The sequence below is a fragment of the Pleurodeles waltl genome, chromosome 1_2 (assembly GCF_031143425.1).
Source record: "Pleurodeles waltl isolate 20211129_DDA chromosome 1_2, aPleWal1.hap1.20221129, whole genome shotgun sequence".
Classification (NCBI taxonomy): Eukaryota; Metazoa; Chordata; class Amphibia; order Caudata; family Salamandridae; genus Pleurodeles; species Pleurodeles waltl.
Genome location: NC_090437.1, coordinates 479,603,718 through 479,625,666, shown reverse-complemented (window position 1 = coordinate 479,625,666; position 21,949 = coordinate 479,603,718). Strand labels below are relative to the sequence as shown.

General features: G+C 44.6%; 1 protein-coding gene across 4 annotated transcripts in view; it reads left to right on the top strand.

Annotated features, from left to right (window-relative positions):
• SEC24B (SEC24 homolog B, COPII coat complex component) overlaps window positions 1–21,949 on the top strand; it is a 667,989-nt gene that overhangs the window by 338,552 nt on the left and 307,488 nt on the right. For all 4 annotated transcript variants that reach the window (XM_069241169.1, XM_069241160.1, XM_069241150.1 and 1 more), the window contains exon 15: window positions 18,761–18,884. In XM_069241169.1, coding sequence (XP_069097270.1) covers window positions 18,761–18,884 — 124 coding nt within the window. The remainder of the gene's footprint in view (window positions 1–18,760; window positions 18,885–21,949) is intronic.

The following is a 21,949-nucleotide window of genomic DNA, read 5'->3' as shown; positions in this document are numbered from 1 at the left end:
TTTGTAACTCTGACAGCTTTGCCTCTAAAAGGGAGGGCTTGTATATCGGAGCCGTGGAAAAAAATTCCCTCCCAAAGTACTGACCTGGGTCACTGGTCGAATGACTTCATGCTTCCCGATCTAGACTTAGATCTAAACAAAGGATATGCTCCTCATCAGGGGGCGGCCACCCTTCAGTCTTCCACCCCCTGCCACTGTCCACGGGCCTGAAACTCTTTAGTAGCACCTCCTCCAATGACCCCTCATTATGCTCACATTTTTCAGCAACCCCTTACTTGAACATAAATGTCAATCTTCCAAGTATCCCTTAGATCAAAACACACAGGTCTCTTCTCTCCTTAGTCTAGAAAGACTACTTTAATCTATTTTAAATATCTTGGACACATTTTTAGGGGGAACCGACTATATTTTTGACACTGTTACAATCATACTAAAAGAACTAATCGCCAGCAAAAGAGATAACCACAAATCTTCTACATCGCAACAAGAAGCAGCTTTGGCACCACCCAGTGCCACAGAGAACAAGGCGATTCAGCCTGGGATTGACTTCTGCCCCAGGCAGGCAAGCCTCTGGTTAAGGCACCAAACCCAGTTCCTATCGCAAGTCCGGTCAACGCCATCAGATTTATTTTTTCTGGGGAAAAAAAGTGAACTCTGAACCCCAAAACACAGTACAAGAGGTATTTCCGATTTTTAAGCATGCCTGAAGGCAAATTCAGTGACTGAATAAACTTGTCCACAAATGCCCACGCGGAAAAAGAAAACCTCAAAAGGGCCAAAACATTAAATCAAAGGCTCTCCAAAAAAGGTCGGTGAAAGGTGCACTTCCCAGAGGGTCTCCTTACGTCAGAAGAACTCCCTCTTCCAGAGGATGTCGTTCCACAACACCACGCCGCACTCTGATTCTCAAGTACAGGTTGCTCCTCTTTGTACCGTCTGTGGACTCTGTATGGTCAGCCCACCTTTGAGCCAAAATCTGCCTCCATTACAAACAAGTACGGTACCATTAAATCCTTTTGCACAACCGTTTGGAGCACCAACGTGGTCCAAGCATTGGCCGTTCAGGTCGCCACCTCTCCGAAAGATGGATAAATTTAATTATGTGGATACTTTAGCTTTAGACTTTAAGCTCCTGTTTGACACAGAACCAATTTTAAATAGATCTCTACTTCTAAAGTGTTTCTCAGAGGTGGCGTCGCTTCGTTCAATAGCTAGTAATGACTTACACTTAGTATCCCTAGAGTAACTGGGTTTTGGCCTCTGAATGGTTAGTTCATAAAATTCTAAATAATTCATATAGTTTGCAATGAAGAGATATTGATGTTGCCCCCACTCCAAGGGTTCTGGGGAGCACCCAACTGGTAAGATCCCACAATATATCCCCACTGGTGCCAGGAACCATATGTCTATGCGCCCACGCCCCCACACTTATGTCATTCAGACAACCACTTTCTCAAACAACAGAGTTTGCAAATCTCTCTAGGGAAACATGGCAGGGAAGTGTCACTTAGGAACCCCTCGAAGAGTGCATCACAAAAATTAAGTGTCAATTGGAACTGGTTACCGGCTGCCTTAAGTAGTTCCTCCTCAATATCCCGACCAATAGTTCTGTCACTTTAGCAATGAGTGGCATCGTTTATATCCTGGAATGTTGCCGGTATAAGAAATAAGGGGGGAAAACTCGAGCTTTTGAACTCTCTTAATGCAGATGTAATCTGCTTACATGAGACTTGGTCCACTAAGAAGCTCTCATATGATAAATACTACTCGCTTTGCAGTAACGCCACCCCCTCGAAGAGAGACCGTGCCAAGGGACACGGGTAGCCTGTTTGCTGACTAATAGGCTTAGCTGGCGCTATGAGTGTTAGAGAACCTAGCAATTTATTTTTGGTTATTACTTTACATAGTGCTGGAGAAGGGTCTGATGGAGCACCTCTAGCGCTTGTAAACTCCTATCTCCCCCCTGGTGTTTCCCATGACACCCTCTTATATAAGGTATTCCTTTTTATTGATGAACCTTGAGACAGGGAGACAGCTACTCGAATTTTCATGGTTGGGGTACTTAAACTGTAAAGTTTCTAATTCTCCCCTCTTACGTTTTTGGGCTGAAGTACAAAAGGAAGCATTTGGAATTCCCACTAGCATCTTTCCCCAGAAAATAAGATCAGATAAGCGTGGGAAGCTTCTCCTTGAACACTTGAAGGTGAGTGATTGTATCATAGTGAATGGTAGATTTCCCTCTGATTCTCTAGCCCACCATACGCACAAATCCGCGGGGGGCACTGCCATTCTGGATTACGTGATAACCAACTATCATTCTCCATGGTACAGGACATAAAAGTAATAGAGAGAGCACTCAGTGATCATAACATCCTGGTTGCACCTATTAACCTGACAGTTCACCCCGCTGATTCCTGGTGCCTGGATGGGTCGAAATCAAAGTTTAATATTAAAACTGGTAGAACGCATTGGTCTCATGACAGGGTTAAGGGGCTCAATGGTATGCTAGAGACCGTCTCAGGAAATCTCAAAAACTGGGCAGGTAATATTTTGTAGAAATTTTCTGAGTTTATGCAGCAGCTAATTATGATCGCCTGCCATAAGTCCCAGGACAAGCATACTGTAAAACCCCATCACCTACTTCTACTAAATAGTGCAATGAATGACCTTATATGCAAACAATACGGGGAATGCACTTTGGAAAGGTATATTCAATTGAGCTTATTAAGAAGAAGAAGGATGCGTATAAGAGCACGTCTAAAACAAGAAGCTATCATTAGTTTTTGGACCGATGTAAGAGAAGCAGCTTTTAGTGGCAATTCAAGACGCTTCTGGTCATTGGTAGCAGATGGGTCCGGCTCGAGAAACTAGTTCTCTCCTAATTGCCATTAATGATTCAAGTTGGAGCACTTTCATTTCTGTCCTTTATGCATCCAACTGGCATACTGTGGAGCTTCCATCATACTCTTACCCCACTAAGAAAGAAATGTAGGTAATTATTAGAGGCTTGCGTAGCTCTGCAGCAATGGGTCCTGATGAAATCCCCATGTCAGTTATAAAACACAATATTATCACCTTGAGCAAAATATTAATTCAGGTCTTTAAGTGTTGCAATGAAACCAGAAAAATTCCACCATCCTGGAAGGATAGTATTATTGTTCCCCTGGAATTACACCAATCTGTCAAAGGGGTGGCCTTTTCAGAACCCTCTGTCTCAGACCACTATCACAACAGATGCATCACTAATAGTTTAGGAGCTCTTCTCAACAACCTCACTATACAAGGGGAATGGGACTCCAACCAATAGACTTGTTATATAAACTACTTGGAATTACAAGCAGTATTCCTAGCAGTCAAAACTTTTCTGACACAAATCACACACAATGTAGGGTTAATACGAACAGACAAAATGACAATGTAATATCTGCAAAACCAGAGGGGGGACACTCATCTCAATTGTCCCTTTTAGCACAGACAATCTGGAAATGGATGATTCCCTATCTCATTCAATTAGTGGCATAGTATCTCCCAGGGATATACAATCAACTAGTAGACCAGTTAAGTAGGATGCAGCCAACAAGTCCACAAATGGAAAATTCTGAAGTAATTCAACAATACTTTCATTGTGGGAAACCCCGGACATAGACCTGTTTGCCACAAGAGAAAACTGAAAATTGGTCAGGAATATTTGCTTACGCTTTTCCACCTCTCCCACTCATTCCATATCTGATAATAAAGATGAAACAAACATCACTCACTGTGATCCTCGTAGCTCCCACATGGGCACGTCAACATTGGTATATAACACTATTGGACCTGTCTGTAGTATCACATCACAAGCTCCTAAACAGGCCAGATTTTTTGATTCAAAAGAGAGGCCAAATCAGACACCCAAATCCCACCACACTCAACCTGGCGATTTGGCTCCTGAAGTCATAGGGTTTGGCTATCTACAACTTCCATCTGAATGTATGGATATTCTAATGGAAGCACGCAAACTCACAACCAGATAATGTTATTCTGCCAAATCAAAATGTTTTGTCTACTATTGTCAACCCAAAAATATTGACCCACTTAAAGCTTCAATACAGAATATTGTCTGCTATTTGTTACACTTACAAAAAGCAAATCTGGCATACTCCTCAGTTAGGCTTCATTTAACAGCTATAGCTGCTTAACTGCACAACAGACAACATATTTTCCTATTTAGGGTTCCTGGTATAAAAGCCTTTATGGAGGGTCTTGAAAGAGTTATTCCACCTAGAATTCCTCCAGCTCCTGCATGGAATCTTAACATCCTCCAGCTCCTGCTTGCAACTTACAAGACTTATGGGGCCATCATTTGAACCCGTTCATTCTTGTACTCTACAGTTCCTATCATGGAAGGTTGCTTTCTTAGTAGCAGTCACTTCTTTACAAAGAGTTAGCACATTTCAAGCATTTACCTTAGAAGAACCTTCCTTTCAAATTCATAAAGAGAAATTAGTTCTTAGCACAAATCCAAAATTCGTACCAAAGGTAGTTTCACCTTTTCATATCAATCGGTCATTGGAATTACCAGTCTTCTTTCCACAGCCAGACTGAAAGAGCTCTACACACCATTGATGTTAAAAGCTCTCGTGCTACATAGACAGAACAAAAGAGTTTAGGAAATCAAAATAACTCTTTGTGGCATTTTCAGAACCTCACAAAGATAATCCTGTCTCAAAGAATGGGTTAGCTAGATGGGCAGTAAAGTGTATTCAAACTTGCTATCTCAAGGCTAAAAGACAGTTACCAGTAACTTCTAAAGCACATTCCACTAAGGAAAAAGGTGCTTCAGTGGCATTCTTAGGCAACATACCAATGGCAGACATATGTAAAGCTGCCACATAGTCTACACCACACACATTCGCTAAACACTTACTATGTGGATGTGTTAGCTCGCCAAAAAGCAAATGTTGGACGGGCAGTACTTAGAACATTATTTCAAGCTACTCCAACTCCTACAGGCTAACTACCACTTACTTTGGAGGGGACTACAGCTACACGTCATTGAACAGAAAACGTTACTTACCCAGTAGACATCCGTTCGTAGCATGTAGTGCTGTAGATTCACATGCACCCTCCCTCCTCCCTGGGAACCTGCAACCATTGCAGTACAATATATTGTAAATATGTATACCCATCGCATGGACATCTCATGTCTTGTCTATCTATCTACACGTACATTTTTACACACTTTACTTCACCCACCTGTGGGAAAACAATTCAACAAAGGACTCGATACCCATGCACACTATTACAGAGAGGAGTCACTCGATCCTGTGACTCGAAAACCTTCTTCGAAGAAAAATAACTTGTAACACTTAAAGCACAACACTAGATGGCGGACTTATGCAAAGCATGTGAATCTACAGCACTACATATATATTTGCCCAAATTACATTGAGTTTTATTTAAAAACATCTCACAGTTATCAAAGATTTCTGTAAAGCAGGGAAGAGAGATTAACTGCAAGGGAATGAGAGGCATTGTTAGCCAATAGGCTGCATTTAAAGCATAACAGAGAAAACTGCCACCGTGCCTCACAGGACCCCCTGTACCCCATTATTCCCCACAGGTGATAGTTAGGTCAGTTATTTTTTTCGGCTCTTACAGTTAGGATCCTGGAGCACTGAGCTCTGCGTTTTTTTATTTTTTACATTCAATGGTTTTAAGTACCTAGAGTACATAAGACTCTTTCTGACGGAGGAATATATTTTTTTTCTGTCAAATCACTACCTCCGTTATTTGTGAAGTGCCCTTCCTGTAGTTAAAAGAAGATGCAGACTGATCCACATTCATTATCATTTTCAGAAGCTGTCCAGAAGAACTCTGAAGGACAGAGAGAAGATCAGGCTGCACATCTTACAAGAGAGAGGAAAGACAGGATTTTCATTAGGCCCTGGGGAGTCTCAATCCTCCTCCAAAGATCCTTCCTCTCATAAGAAGTCGCACACATAGAGGAAGATCTCATGAGGCACATGAGAAACGCCATCCCCCATCGACCTTGACAGGTAGGGAGGTCAACTGGGGGAAATTCCTGTATGTTGGCAACTCCAGACCCAAGGGTCGGAGGAGTGTATCCTTCGGAGGAGATATTATTCTCAATCACTCTGAAGTGTTAAAATCTCCTGCACACTCAGCATCCATCTGCAAGACAGGTGGCATCTCCTCTTGGATAGATGGCCTCCTGCATTTTCATGATTCCTCATGCCAAGCTACACATGAAACCTTTGCAACAAAGGATCAATGGACTCTGTTCTCAGACTGCTGGATGACAAGCTGCTCTCTGACAAGATGTGATGCAATCGCTATCTTGGTAGCCTCTCCATCCAAACCTATTGGTAGGAGTTGCCTTCCACCATGACCCTCCAAAACAAACTCATCACGGATGCCTCCCTCCAAGATTGGGGTGCTCACATGAGTCTCCTGCAAACTCAGCAACTGTGGTTGGATAAGAAACAGCAGTATCACATCAACATGTTGGAACTGAGGACAGTCCATCTTGCCCTCAAGTCTTTTTATCCATCCATATGTGATAGAGACATCTAGTTGCAGATTTCTTACCTAAGAGGTTCCCCCAGGCGTCGGTCTGGATCCAGAGATTTTTCTTGTGCAGTACCCCTACACGTAGTTTGGTTGCATCAGTTGGCTTTAGGGCATTGTGTGTCTTATATAGGTGCCACCCCAGTATGCCGACATCAGTTATTTTCTTTCCACACCAGCCAGTGCTGATCCTTAGAGCGCTACCCCTCAGTCAATTTTTGCTTTTTTTGACTATTTGTTGAGTTGTTAACTCCTGGTGTATCAAGAGATGTCATCAAGGAAGGCAGAGTTGTGCTGCAAGTGTTGGGCCATGCATCCAAAGACTTTGAGGGGGCAGTCCTTTAAGCTGGGGGTGTCCTGCCGCTTGGCTCAGCACAAGTCACTAGCTCACTATTGTCAAAGAGTCTCCCCCACACCCTTGTCCCACTCCGAGTCCTTGGGACGATCGGTTAAGTCAAGGCACCTCCCCCTCGGCCGATGAGACGAGGGAGCATGGTCTTTCTAGGTTTCCCTCTGCAGAGCCTGCATCTGGCCCTACTCCATGCGTCCCGGAGTTTCCAGGAGCTGGAGCGGCCCGTGCCCAACTGTAGGAGTTCTATGAAGTCCTGCACCTCATATTTGGGCATTCCGACACTGCTGGTGTGCCTTTCTGGTTTCGCAGAGTCGTAAGGAGCCCCTTTGGGTTCCACGCAGGCAGCTTCAGCCTCGACGTCGAGGGGCACCCATGCATCCATGCCCCCAGGTGGCGCCATCCCTATTCTCAATGCAGACTCTGACCGGGGGCCGAATAGGCATCGTATGACCCCAAATCCAGTACCAACAGGAGCCATGCCTTCTTTGTCAGATCCTGAGCCCTTTTCCTATGGGCTAGGTTATGGTGAGGAAAGTAAGGACCCTTTGGAATATCAGCACCTAGACACACTCGCGAAGAAGGTTTTCTTCTGCAAGCCTGGCATTGTAGGCTGTGAACACTGCATGCCTTTTGGGCCGTTACTCCCACATCTCGTGGGATACAGTTGCACAAGTGCTGCTACTGGTCCCGAAGGAGGCCCAGGCTGTATTTTACCAGTAGTTGCTCATGGGAGAGACTCCGCAAAGTTCCTGATCCGATGTGGACTGGACACGACTGACTCACTGGGCAGAGGGGTTTAATCGACAGTAGCCCGAGGTGCCACGCCTGATTGAGGACATCTAGCTTTTCGGGGGATGTCCAAGCCAATCTTATGGATTTGCCCTTTGATGTCACCTGTCTCTTATTGAGAAAAAAGCAGACTCAGTGTAGGAAAATGGCTCCCTGTTGCAGTTACCCCCCACGTTTTGCCTGATATTGATGCTGACTTGACTGAGAAGTGTGCTGGGACCCTACTAACCAGGCCCCATCACCAGTGTTCTTTCACTAAAAATGCACCATTGGCACACCCCTGGCACACAGATAAGTCCCTTGTAAAAGGTACCAGTGGTACCAAGGGCCCTTTGTCCAGGGAAGGTCCCTGAGGACTGCAGCATGTGTTGTGTTGGTGGGGAGAAAAAGGCAAAGTCGACATGGCATCCCGCTCAGGATGCCATGCCCACAAAATGCTGCCTGTGGCATAGGTAAGTCACCCCTCTAGCAGGCCTTACAGCCCTAAGGCAGGGTGCACTATACCACAGGTGAGGGCATAGCTGCATGAGCAATATGCCCCTACAGTGTCTAAGTCCATTCTTAGACATTGTAGGTACAGTGGCCAGATTAAGTATATGGTCTGGGAGTTTGTCAAAAACAGCTCCACAGCTCCATAATGGCTACAATGAATACTGGGAAGTTTGGTATAAAAATTCGCAGAATAATACACCCACACTGATGCCAGTGCTGGATTTATTAAAAAATGCACGCAGAGGGCATCTTAGAGATGCCCCCTGTATTTTACCCAATCCTTCAGTGCAGGACTAACTGGTCTGTGCCAGCCTGCCACTGAGACGAGTTTCTGCCCCCCTGGGGTGAGAGCCTTTGTGCTCTCTGAGGCCAGAAACAAAGCCTGCACTGGGTGGAGATGCTTTATACCCCCCCTCCCCCCCCACCACCTGCAGGAACTGTAACACCTGGCAGTGAGCCTCAAAGGCTCATGCCTTGGGTTACACCACCCCAGGGCATTCCAGCTAGTGGAGATGCCCGCCCCTCCGGCCACTGCCCGCACTTTTGGCGGCAAGGCTGGAGGAGATAATGAGAAAAACAAGGAGGAGTCACCCACAATCAGGACAGCCCCTAAGGTGTCCTGAGCTGAGATGACCCCTGCCTTTAGAAATCCTCCATCTTGGTTTTGGTGGATTCCCCCAATAGGATTAGTGGTGTGCCCCCTCCCCTCAGGGAGGATGCACAAAGAGGGTGTAGCCACCCTCCAGGACAGTAGCCACTGGCTACTGCCCTCGTGACCTAAACACACCCCTAAATTTTGTATTTAGGGGCAACCCAGAACCCAGGAAATCATAATTCTGCAACCTACACAAAGAAGGACTTCTGACCTAAAAGCCCTGCAGAGACGACGGAGACAACAACTTACTTGGCCCCTGCACTACCGGCCTGTCTCCAGACTCAAAGAACCTGCACAGCGACGCATCTCACAGGGACCAGCAACTTCTGAACCCGAAGGACCAAGAAACTCCAGAGAACAGCGGCACTGTTCAAAAACAGCAACAACTTTGCAACTTGTAAAGAACTCACTCTTCCCGTCGGAAGCTTGAGACTTCACACTCTGCACCCAATGCCCCCGGCTCGAGCTTCAGAGAACCAACACTGCAGAGAGGACTCCCAGGCGACTACAACAATGTGAGTAACCTGAGACGACCCCCCTGCACCCGTACAGTGACGCATGCAGAGAGGATCCAGAGGCTCCCCCTGACCGCGACTGCCTGGAACAAAGAACCTGACGCCTGGACCAAGCACTGCACCCACAGCCCCCAGGATCAAAAGGAACCAAAAGCCAGTGCAGGAGTGACCATGAGGCGACCCTCTGCCTAGCCCCGTCGGTGGCTGGCCCGAGAAGCCCCCCTGTGACCTGCCTGCACCGCTAGAGTGACCCCCGGGTCCCTCCATTGACTTCTATTGAAAACCCAATGCCTACTAAGCACACTGCACCCGGCCGCCCCTGTGCCGCTGAGGGTGTGTTTTGTGTGCCTACTTGTGTCCCCCACAGTGCTCTACAAAACCCCCCTGGTCTGCCCTCCGAAGACGCAGGTACTTACCTGTTGGCAGACTGGAACCGGAGCACCCCTGTTCTCCATAGGTGCCTATGTGTTCTGTGCCCACCTTTGACCTCTGCACCTGACCGGCCCTGTGTTGCTGGTGCGGTGACTTTGGGGTTGCCTTGAGCCCCCAGGGGTGGGCTGCCTATGCCCAGGAAACTGAACTTGTAAGTGCTTTACTTACCTCAGAAACGTAACTTTACTTACCTCCCCCAGGAACTGTTGATTGTTGCGCTGTGTCCACTTTTAAAATAGCTTTATGCCATTTTAACTTATACTGGGTATGTTAGTGCTCTAATTCAAAGTTCCTTACTTGCCTGTATGGCGTGCCTTGCATTTTATGTATTTACTTCAAATCTCGAATCTTGTGGTTCTAAAATAAATTAAGAAAATATATTTTTCTATATAAAAACTATTGGCCTGGAGTTAAGTCTTTGAGTGTGTGTTCCTCATTTATTGCCTGTGTGTGTACAACAAATGCTTAACACTACCCTCTGATAAGCCTACTGCTCGCCCACGCTACCACAAAATAGAGCATTAGAATTATCTAATTTTGCCACTATCAACCTCTAAGGGGAACCCTTGGACTCTGTGCACACTATCTCTCACTTTGAGATAGCATATACAGAGCCAACTTCCTACACTCGGCACTCAAGCGCTTTAAGGATTACCGGGCTATGGCCAGGTCCCTGAGCCTTGCAACTGGCCCTTGCCCCCCTCAGTCTGCTTTTTGCCCCTTTTATGGCTACGGAAGGGATGCCCAACCGCCTCGGTTTCTGTGCTGCACATGCTGCCCAGCCTCTGCGTGGCTGGGTACGTAGGATCCACCCACCTTGTTAATCAGGGAGTCCACTGCCCCCCACCACCACTACCACCGCAGCTGCCTCCAAACCTTCTAGTCTGACGCTTCCCCCACCAGGGACAAGTTGGAGGCAGGATCTGCCATCACCTGCTCTGCTGGCAATCCATCAGGCCAGCCAGGTATGTTTTGCAGGTAGTCTGAAGGAGCTACTCCCCTCCCCCTTTGAGGCTACCCCTCCATTAATGCCACCATCCTATGATTCGATGAATGAGGATCACTTGGCACTCCTCTAAGAGGAAGTTACGTCTCTCTTGGCCAGGGGAGCCATAGAGAGGGTTCCGGTGCCAGAATTAGTTTGTGGTTGCTATTCCTGCTTCTTTCTTGTACCCAAAAAGAACAAGGGCCTCTGCCCTATCCTATTCCTTCGGTCCCTCCATCTCTTTTTCAAGAAGGAGAAGTTCAAAATGCTCACTCTTTCTCATGTTCTTTCTGCCCTGGGCCCAGGAGACTGGATAGTAGCGTTGGTCTTGCAGGATGCTTATTTCCATATTCTGGTCCTGCCTACCCACAGACGTTATTTACGTTTCACTGTAGTCCATGAGCACTTTCAGTGGTCACAGCTCATCTATGCAGGTCAGGGGTTTCAGTCTTCCCCTATCTCTGGACAACTGGCTTTTGAAGGCGGGCTCGCACCATGCTGTCGTCTTAACCTTCCCACCCCCCACCCCACCCCACCCCCTCTACCCCCAGCTTTAAACTACGGTGGACCTCCTGGATTTGCTGAGGATCACTATAAATGTGCCGAAGTCACACCTGACTCCCTCTCAGATGCTTCCTTTCATCGGAGCTGTTCTGGACACAGTGCAGTTTTGGGCTTATCCTCCTGAGTGGTGAGTCCAGGATATTCAGGCTATGATACGGATGTTTCAGCCTATATCCTCGATTTCGGTGAGAATGACTCTGAGGATTTTGGGCCTCATGGCCTCCTGCATCCTGGTGGTGACACATGCCAGAGGGCATATGCAGGCTCAGCAGTGGAACCTGAAGTTACCATGGGCATAGCATCAGGGGAATCTCCCCGACGTGGTCCAGATCTTGGAGGGAACTGTGCGAGATCTGCAGTGGTGGCTAACGAACCAACCAGATCTGATAAGTTACAGTTTCTTCTCTCCTGGGCTGGGGTGACCATCTTGGAGAGGCGGAGATCAGAGGCATCTGGTTTCCAGTGGAGTCTGGAGTCCACATCAACCTGTTGGAGCTCCGTGCGATCAGACTAGCATTGACAGCATTTCTTCCCGCTAGTGCAAGTTTTCACCGACAACACCACTGTCTTGTAGTAATGCAACAAGCACGGCGGGTGAGGTCGTGTACCCTTTGTCAAGAAGCTCTGCGCCACTGGCCATGCCTGGGACAGCAGGGCATATCCCTGGTGGTTCACCATCTGGCGGGCTCTCTGAACGTCAGAGAAGACAAACTCAGCCAACAATGCTTAGTCGATCATGAATGGCATCTCCATCCAGAGGTGGCGCAAGGCCTCGTTCAGCATTGGGTAGAGCCTTGGTTAGATCTCTTCACCTCCGCAAGAGAACGCGTAATGTCAGCAGTATTGTGCTTTGGAGTTTCCATAGCGGCAATCGCCCTGCAACGCTTTTCATCCTGAGTAGAACTCAGGCCTCATGTACACCTTTCTGCCTATACCACTTCTGCCCAGAGTTCTCAGAAAGATCAAGAATGACTGGGCCATCATCCTTGTGGCTCTGGGCTGGGCATGGAGAGTTTGGTATCACAAGCTAATTAGCATGGCCAGCGATCCTCCGATCAGACTGCACCTTCAGGAGGATCTTCTGTAGCAGCAGCAGGGGAGGGTTCTCCAGCCGAACCTGTCAACTCTCCACCTTCTTGCATGGAGATTGAGTGGTGACAGTTGACAGCCTTCGACCTTCCCCATCAAAGTATGTAATGTAATATTGGCAGCCAGGCGTACCTCCACCAAAACGAATATTCCCGTAGTTGGAAAAAATGTGTTGCATGGTGCACAGACAAGTCTGTTGACCCCCTTTCTACCCCTCTTTCTGAGGGTCTGGTGTTCATCCTTTGTCTGACCCAGCAGGGCTCTACCATGGGCACTCTCAAAGGTGAGGTAACTGCCATTTCTGTTTTTTTGCAGTTGCCTGATCCACCTTCTTATTTTAAGTCTCCTATTGTAAATCGGTTCCTCAAATTCCTATCTCTTATGTTTCCTCTGTCCCCATTCATTATGCCTCAGTGGGACTTGAATTTGGTTTTGGCTTTTCTGATGTTTCAAATCTCTCTACAGTTGTCCTCTCAGGCTTCTCACCTTGATAGCATCCTTTCTTGTGGCCATTACCTCTGCCCGCAGGGTGAGTGAGCGGTCATCTAAGCCGCTCTACCTTTCCATCTACCTGACAAAGTGGTGCTTCGCACTCTGGCTTTCTTTTTGGGAAATAGGTCACGCCCTTTCATGTAGTCCAAACCATCACCTTGCCTACTTTTTATGAACCCCCACATCCTTCCAAAGAAGAGGAAAGACTCCTCCACCTAGACCCAAAATAAACATTGGTGTTGGACCTTGATCATACAAAAGAGTTCTGGTGAATGATTGACTCTTTGTCGGTTATGTGGGTGCGAAGAAAGGTTGGGCAGTGCAGAAGCGGACTATCTCCAAATGGGTTGTCCTCTGCTTAAAAATTTGATACTCATTGGCTAAGAAGCATCACCCTGTGGAGAGCTAAAGCTGCGACCACTGCGTTAGCGGGCAGAGTTCCAGTGCTTGATATCTGGCAGGCGGTGATGTAGGCTTCTTTGCACACGTTTACCAAACACTACTGCCTGGACAGTCATATCCGTAGAGATGAGCACTTTGCCCGCTCGGTCCTGCAGGACTTTCTAATATGATCTTAGTTCGCAGACCCTCCTTTGGAGATGGTATTGCTTAGGTATTGATTCTAAGGTAAGGAACCTGCAACTCGATGTCTGTACCAGATGAACAAGTTACTTACTTTCGGTAACGACTTATCTGGTAGAGATAATATCTAGTTGCAGATTCCTTACCGACCCATCTATCCTCCCCGCTCTGCGAACTGACTTCTAGGGACAAGGACTCCCCTTTCAGGGCCTTAGTTTTGATGCACCAATGGTCATTGTTATTTTTGGCTCTGCGCTTCTGGCGTGGAAAGTTGTGAAAAGAAACTGATGGCATCTCGCCAGGGTGTCGCCTATATAGGACCCATGACATCATATCCAGCATGGATGACCCCAAGAACAGATAAGGAGCCGATTGACACCACCTAACGGCATGCAGGGGTATTGCTCGAGAAGAATCCCCGGATGCAGACTGGTAGCTAGGGGAAATTCTAAGGTAAGGAATAAAAGGTAAAAAGTCTGCAACTAGATATTGCCTCTACCAGTTAAGGTGTTACCGAAGGTAAGTAACTTGTCAAAAGACAAGTTCTCACCTGGTCCAAACAGACGGCATGACCACGATGTATTACTTAAACAAACAAGGGGGACTCGTTCTCATCCCCTATCTCTAGAGGCACAAGCCATTTGGAAGTGGCTAATAGCCAGGAACTTAACTATGTCGGCCATTCACCTGCCAGGAGTCCAAAACAGTCAAGCGGACTCTTAGTTGCAACTTCACCAAAAATCATAACTGGATTCTTCATAACAACGTTGGCAAAGACATCTTTTGAGAATGGGGTCATCCGCAAATCGACTTGTTTGCAGACCAAATCAACAAGAAAATGCCTAAACTACATGTCCAGGTTTTCCTGACCAGGGTCAAAGGGAAATGCCTTTTTGACAGACTGGCCAGGGAAATTTCTTCACACATTTTCCCTAATTCCGCTGATTCTGACAGTAATCAACAAACTATTCAGATCCAGGACCCGAATTATCCTGATTGCTCCAGAATGGCCTAATCGGGTTGGGAATAAAGTCCATTGTAAAATATAACCTGGAAGTTCACTAAAAAAAAACGCAGTTAGAAATTGAGTCATGATTCTGCCACAAACATACAAAATCCCTGAAATTACAGTTATGGTAAACAATGCAGACAGAGTATGCCATAACTCATTATATCAGCCATGCACAAAAAAAACATTTCCAAATACCACTGGAAAAACTGTAATCAAGCAAGAGTTGATGGCGGCAGTTGGCAGGGTGGCACGAGTTATGGCATGCATTATATGTGTTTTTGTAAAGCCCTGAAGTAGTGAATCCTGGTACGCTGGGAAGTCAAGACTTGACAGGCTGAGAGAACACAAAATAGGCTGTTATTTAAAGAGCAGAGTTTTAAGTTTATATCTCGAAACAAATTCTTATGGGATTGAAAAGAGCTTGAGAGTAAGAGAGTTCCAGAACCTGGATGTGTGAAAATCGAAAGATGTGTCAACAGAGCAGAAGTACTTTTTGGAAGGGAGTACAGATCTGCTTAACTGAGGATGATCTAAGCCGCCTTCTGAGGATGTAAGGCCAAAGAAAATAATGGAGATATTTTGGCCCTATGCTGTTGAGGATGAGGAATACCAGGCAGGCTGCTTTGAACAAGCATCCTTTTTTTGTACTGGTAACCAATTTTTCAAGAGGATTGATGTGGGGCAACGCAAATCTAACTGAAGAACTAAATAAGCAGCACTTATTGGTTTCTTTGGAGTTTGAGCATTCTGACTTTAGAAATGCCCAGATATAGTGATTTACCGTAGAATAGATTAGACCTAATTAAGATGAGGTCCACAGTTTTCCTGTAAGTTTCATGGAGCATTGAAAGCACCTTCCTAAACATTATGAGTGAGACAAAAAGAGGAGACAGCTATACATCATATTTGAATGTCAAAGAAAAGGTGAGTCTCAAACTTAATGCCCAAATTCCTGACTACTTTGGTGGGCTGGGCAGCAGGTCCCAATTCCACTAGCCACCAAGAGTCTGACCAGACTGATGTTAATTTTCTGAAAATTAAAATTTTGAATTTGTCGCTTTTCAGCTTTAAGCAGATGTTCATCCACAAAACTACTACCGTAAGGCATTTGTGGAAGGCCAGACAAGTGGATGTACAGTTACAGTTGGAGATGATCAACTGAGTGTCATCTGTGTTTGAAGCCAAAAGATTTGACTAAACAGACAAAACAGGGTGACATCTATATTAAGTGAGTTTAGGCTTAGGGAAGAGCCCTGCGGGCCACCTTGTAACTTTCAAAGTATATGGTGGAAGAGACACCACCTGGGTTTTGTTTGAAAGGATAGATTCCAGGCATTTGCTTGCCCTCTCCCAATACCCAGATTGTTTAGTTTAGCAACCTAAATGAGATGGGAAACTGAGTCAAATGTGGCTGACAGATCGAGGAAGATTAATTCTGCAGAGAGACCCCCATCTCAGAGCACCTTCGAATCCTCTGCGACTGCCAAGACAGCCGATTCTCTGCTTTGGATTGCGCGAAAGGCAAATTGCAATCCATTTATCAGCTGATAAGGGTTTGCATACATCATAAGATTTGCACAAATATGTTTATTTCCACAATTTAGTCAGATTTGTTAAAAAGAAATATGGCAATATTTTCTTAGTGTTGAAGGGATGGCATTGGGAGTTTTTCAGGTAATAGCAAAAGTGTGGTATTTTTCAATTTCATGAAAGCCAATGTGGAAGCACTAATAAAGTTTAAGATATCAGTAAGCATTGGAGCAATTGTGTCTCAGGCCAGGTTGATGATGCAGGGAGCATGGATCTTTATGAGAACCTAATTGATAGGAGATTATGATATTCATTGTTTCCTGAATGATTAGGGAGAGGGAAATCTAGAAAACTGTGAGAGGGGATACTTGAAATGGTTTCCCGGTTAGAGCCAGAAGAAGAGGAGAATTGCGAATAGTGATTAGCAATTTTAGTGTTAAAAAACAGCTGGTTCGTTACACAGCTTCTGAGAGCAAGGGGTAATCTGAAACGTGGTGGTTGGTATCAGTAAAAGAGCAAGCTATTGCAAATCTCTCTTTAAGTTGTCTGTGGTTTGTTTTATTGGCGAGATAAGCCACTCGGGCGCTCCAGAGGAGTTTGTGATTATTTGTTTAGTGTAGCTTTGTACATATGTTTAACAATTAGAAGCTTGAGTATCAATACCAGAGCTCCCATTATTGTTGTAGGGAGTTAACTCAGAGGAAAATAAATAGATTTTATTGTAGACTATGATCTACTCCAACTGCTGTTGTGGCTCTTGTGTTTTTTAATTGTTGGAAAATTGAGCTTAAATGGGACAGCAAAATGATGAGACCAAAGAATGGGGGTAGGGTAGGATACCTGATGCAAATGGGTATTAGTGAGTATATGATTCTACTTTGGCCTACTTTGTGTGTGAGCTACCTTAACTTTAAGTCAAGGCCAAGAGTCTGTAAAGTGAAGATAAGAGATTTGTTTATTGAGGAGTCCTAAACACCAAAATGAATGTGAAAGGATGGTAAAATTGGCGTATTTCAAGAAAGGTAAGTACCGTAATCTGCAAAAGCATGAATAAAATTGTCAGTAGGGCCATCTGGATGAAATATCAGGATGCCTGCCATAGAAAACGAATCATTGTTTTTTATCGAGTATTGGCAGTCTTCTGAAATGGCTAGTAAAGATATTGGGAGATGGAACAAGTAAGGTACGTGGAATAGGAGATGGCGATTTCTTCCCCTGGACAGTGTTGGCTGTCTAGATTGCATATAGTTTACCTTTTTGGGAGAGCTCAACATTGTCCGGTCCTGAAGAGCTCATCATCCAGGTGTCCATGAGGAGGAAAATAGATTGTTTTCTGAGAGGTAGGTATTAAAAATATCTAGATAATTTTTGAGAAAGAACATGGTATTTATGAGTTAACATTTGTTTGGCGATAAAGGGGTGGAGGAAGGAGGTAGTGGGTGCTCTTTCATGCTCTTTCTACCACAGCCATTGCAGTACCAGTGGCTTTTTGCCTATTTTCGGAACATCCTGTGCCACCTTTCATAATGTTCTCTCATAATGTTCTGGAAGGATTTTGTCTTTAATGTCTTGCTTTGTTCAGTAGGTTCTGTACACTGTTTTGGGGTTCTCTGTGGGTGGGCATATCCTCTTCTTTCTGACTGCTTTTTAAGGTTGAGAAACCAGGATACTGAGTAATTGGGAAAGGGAGAAAATAACTGTTCCTCAGCATCCTTCTAGCCACATTACCATTTAAAGAGACGTCCAATTTTTTGATCTGACTTCTTTTTTTCATGACTGAGGTGGAGGCAATTCAGCCACTTTTGGAAGGCCATAGTATAAAAATTAAGGGCCAGATGTAGGAAACAGTTTGCACGTCGCAAACTGCAATTTTCGCTGTTTGCGACTTGCAAACTGCACTATGCAATGCACAAAACCCGTTTTGCAATTCGGTAACCTGGTTACCGAATCGCAAAACGGGTTTGCGGCTCGCAATTCGGAAAGGGAGTCCCCTTCCTGATTGTGAGTCGCAGTGCAATGCCAGATTGCTTTGTGACCGCGAATGCGGTCGCAAACCAATCGCAGTTTGCACCCATTTGAATTGGGTAGTAACCCATTCCTTTGTGAATGGAACTGCAAACATTTTTTCAGAGCAGGGAGTTGTCCTAAGGACCACTGCCTGCTCTGAAAAAAATGAAACAAAAACGTTTCATTTTTCGTTTTTATAATGCATCTCGTTTTCCTTTAAGGAAAACGGGCTGCATTACAAAAAAAAAAAAAAAACTGCTTTATTAAAAAGCAGTCACAGACATGGTGGTCTGCTGTCCGCTGCAGGCCACCATACCTGTGAATGCCGCCACTCGAAAGGGGGTCGCAAATTGCGACCCACATCATGAATATTAATAAGGTGGGCCTTTGCGACCCCCTTGCGAGTCGCAGATGGTGTCAGGGACACCATCCTACATTCCAATTTGCGACTCGCAAATTGCGAGTCCCTCTGACTCGCAATTTGCAACTCGCAAATTGTAATATTCCTACATCTGGCCCATTATGTGGTACAGTTTAACTGTTTATTTCTAGAGTTATTTAAAACAGTGATTCATTCATGTAAAAGTGTCCAAATCACCAGTAATATCTTTTGTGTTTCATATTATATATCGTATTTTACAAAATCTTTGCCGTTTCAGAATATTTAGATTGTTTTCCTTTTTGCTTTTCCTAGTTTGTCCAGCATTTGGGTCCAGCAACAGATTTTTATAAAAAGCTGGCACTAGATTGTTCGGGTCAGCAAACTGCCGTTGATCTGTTCTTGTTAAGCTCTCAGTATTCTGATTTAGCATCTTTGGGTAAGTAAGCTGTACTGCTATACTTCCTTTTGCACATGTTACATGAGGAGCTTCCATTATCTGTTTATAGTTTCCCACATGGGTAACTGCTGTGGGGAAAGAGGCCAGACAGTTGTTCAAGAAAACTTCATCCCTTAAAATTAAATACAAATTATCGAATCAGGGAGTGAGATGCTCTACCTGGCCAAATTGTCAGTCATACTTGTTTTCATGGCTAGTCTGCATGAATATTGATCCATGGTCATCCTTGCAAACAGTTACTGCATTGCCCTCCCTTCAGTCCAGATTATTGTAAAGATGTGACAGCATAGAAGACAAAGTTCACTTTTCAGGCCTTAATTTCCCCCACCAGTGGGCAGGGACAGTTATTAGCATGCAATAATTAAGCTAAAGTCAAGGAGCAGCTTTATGAACTGATGTGTTATTTGCATGCCCCCATACCTTCCTTTTCATCCAGGTTTGTGCTGCCGAACTACACCCTACCAAAGGTGCTGTCCCTTCTGCTTGCCTACTTTTGACCATTGAAGAACAAAGTTGTCCATCACAGGATCTTCAGTAATAATTACTTTTTAACATTGAACATCTATTTCCATGTGAATAATCCCAGAAAATCTTACTTCTGCAATTTAGGATCTTCATTGATAGTCATAAATGCTGAATAATTCCCAGCTGCCTGCGCGGACCCCGGAACACCTTTTAATATAATGTCCTTAATGACATTAACATAGTAGAATGCCCTAAATCCAAGTCAATTTCAATGTTAGACTGTCAGAGATGTCATTTCTTTCTGAATGCTGGAAATGTTGAAATAATTATTGATTTAATGAGGTTACTTCATCTGTCATGAAAAAAACAAAATTCAACACAAAAAAGCATGAAGAGAAAATGCAGCCTAATAGGGTTACATTGAGAAAGGGTGAAAATAAAGCCTGTTCCATAAGGACCTGACAGGAACCCCTACCCACAGTATCTTGTACTGGCAGTTGGCTTTGAGAGTCAGTTCTTGTTTTATGGCTCCTTCGGTCACGATCTCTGAACACCTCTCAGGTTTTTCATACTTCAGAAAACAGTTTTATCAACAGGAAGGTTATTGGAACATTTTTACTTCACATCTTAACACCGATACTGTTGAGTAAAATTATGTTTTCCTGACACTGTCATTTATTTTCAGTCTCAATGACTTTCCTTTTTACCAACTGGCCTTCAAGTCAATGGAAGAAGGCAGCACCTGTCACACAGAGTACTTTGTAGTATACCTGTCTCTATCTTATCAGGTAAAAAGATGACAATTGCAAGAAAAAGTTGGAGAAAGAATCAGATTAGGAGGTCTGATATAGATAATAAACGCACAAGAAGAAACAAGGAGAAGAAGACTGGAAATATCTGCGTCTGGTTCTTCCTATGTTAGTGTCCTCAATCTGGAAAAGACAGACAGAGGGAGATCTTCAGACAAGATAGTCTTCAATACATCGACCACAGTGTCATTCACATCGCCACTGATAGTCAAGAACTGCATTGTCACTGTCGAGGGGATCAGTGTCAACATTCTCCATCAAGGGAAAGCATCAACATCAAAAAACATCGCCATCATCACTCATTGTCGAAACATTCGATCTTGACTTCGAGTCAGTTGTAAATCTCAACATCACAGAGGCACTTTCCCGCTCACCGCTGCCGAGTGTTGATGGTTAATAAAAGTCCTGTACGATGTCAAATCCTTCTCCCTTGACTTCAAGTATATCTCAAGTAGTGCTATCTTCTTACCCAGGGGGATTTGGGTCACCTTCTGCTTGCTCCTCAGCATCTCAGGAGTCCTGTGAATAAGTTTTACAAATGGATGACACAACACCACTTCATCCTTCGAGCACAGTAAAATCTCTTTCAAATGCACCTGGAATCCTTCGTTCTTTCACCAGTTATTAGGGTATTGAAGGTAACATTTAGAAAATAAGGAAATGGAAGCCTCCATCACCAATTCAATCAACACCACCTAGACTCAAAAAGAACTGATAGCTCTTATTCTTGATCTACATGAAGGTCACAGTACACTGATTCTTCTCATTACACCTGTACTCCAACATCGCCAGCATTGAGACCATCTAGAGTTTCACCTGTGGATGGTTTTCTTACATTTCAAGATTCTTGAAAAAGCAGGGCAACAAATGAAAGATCACTCTAGATACTCCTCAGACAGTGTCTGTTATTCTTGAAACTATTCAACCAAGGGCAGCTCTGAGAACTCTTTTGCTTCTTGTACCAAGCCTGTTTGAAATTTTAAAATATAAGTTTCTAATCTGCCAACTGTTAAGGCTGCTACTCCACAAATTCTGAAGAAAAAAAAACATACAAGCCGTCTCAACAAGACCCTGATTTTCTAAAAATTGACCCAAAATCTGGCTCTATCATAGTTACAGCAGACAGACTGAAGCCTGCCTCCGCTCCAGAATCCACGTGACAAAGAGCACAATAGAATGGACACCACAGGAAAAAAGATAGGCCGCACAGCTTCCACTCATCTAAAGAATGACAATGCAGCAGCCCTCCTGGGAGGATATCACAGAGAGATTTACCATCTTATAGACAGGATTTTTCAAGAAGGCTCTTTAATCTCTAATCAATCGTTGAGCTCTCAACAACAGCATATTGTCATGGAATTTCTTTGAAACTATCATCATGGCTCCATTTGTCATCTTTAAAACATGAGGCTCAATTAAAGATTGTAAATGTACCTGTTTCAGCTACATCATTCATCAGACAACATACCAAAGATGAGATTTTCGGGACGAAAAGGGAGGCAGAAACACTAAAGACTGTTGGATAAGAGTAACAGAAACATGTTCCAAACAACAGTACAAATCAAAGGATAGGCAGTATTGCTGTCAGAATTCAAACCACCATAATGGCTTCAACAGAGGCAACCATTTGTGCTAACCAAATTTATATAATCAATCAGGCAGTCTCGCACCAAACTGGCTTCTGGGTTTCTCCATTTTATCCAGAGGGGAAATGGGGAAACACCAATCTGTTCCTCTGGGTACTGAAGACCTAATTCCTTGTGACCAATG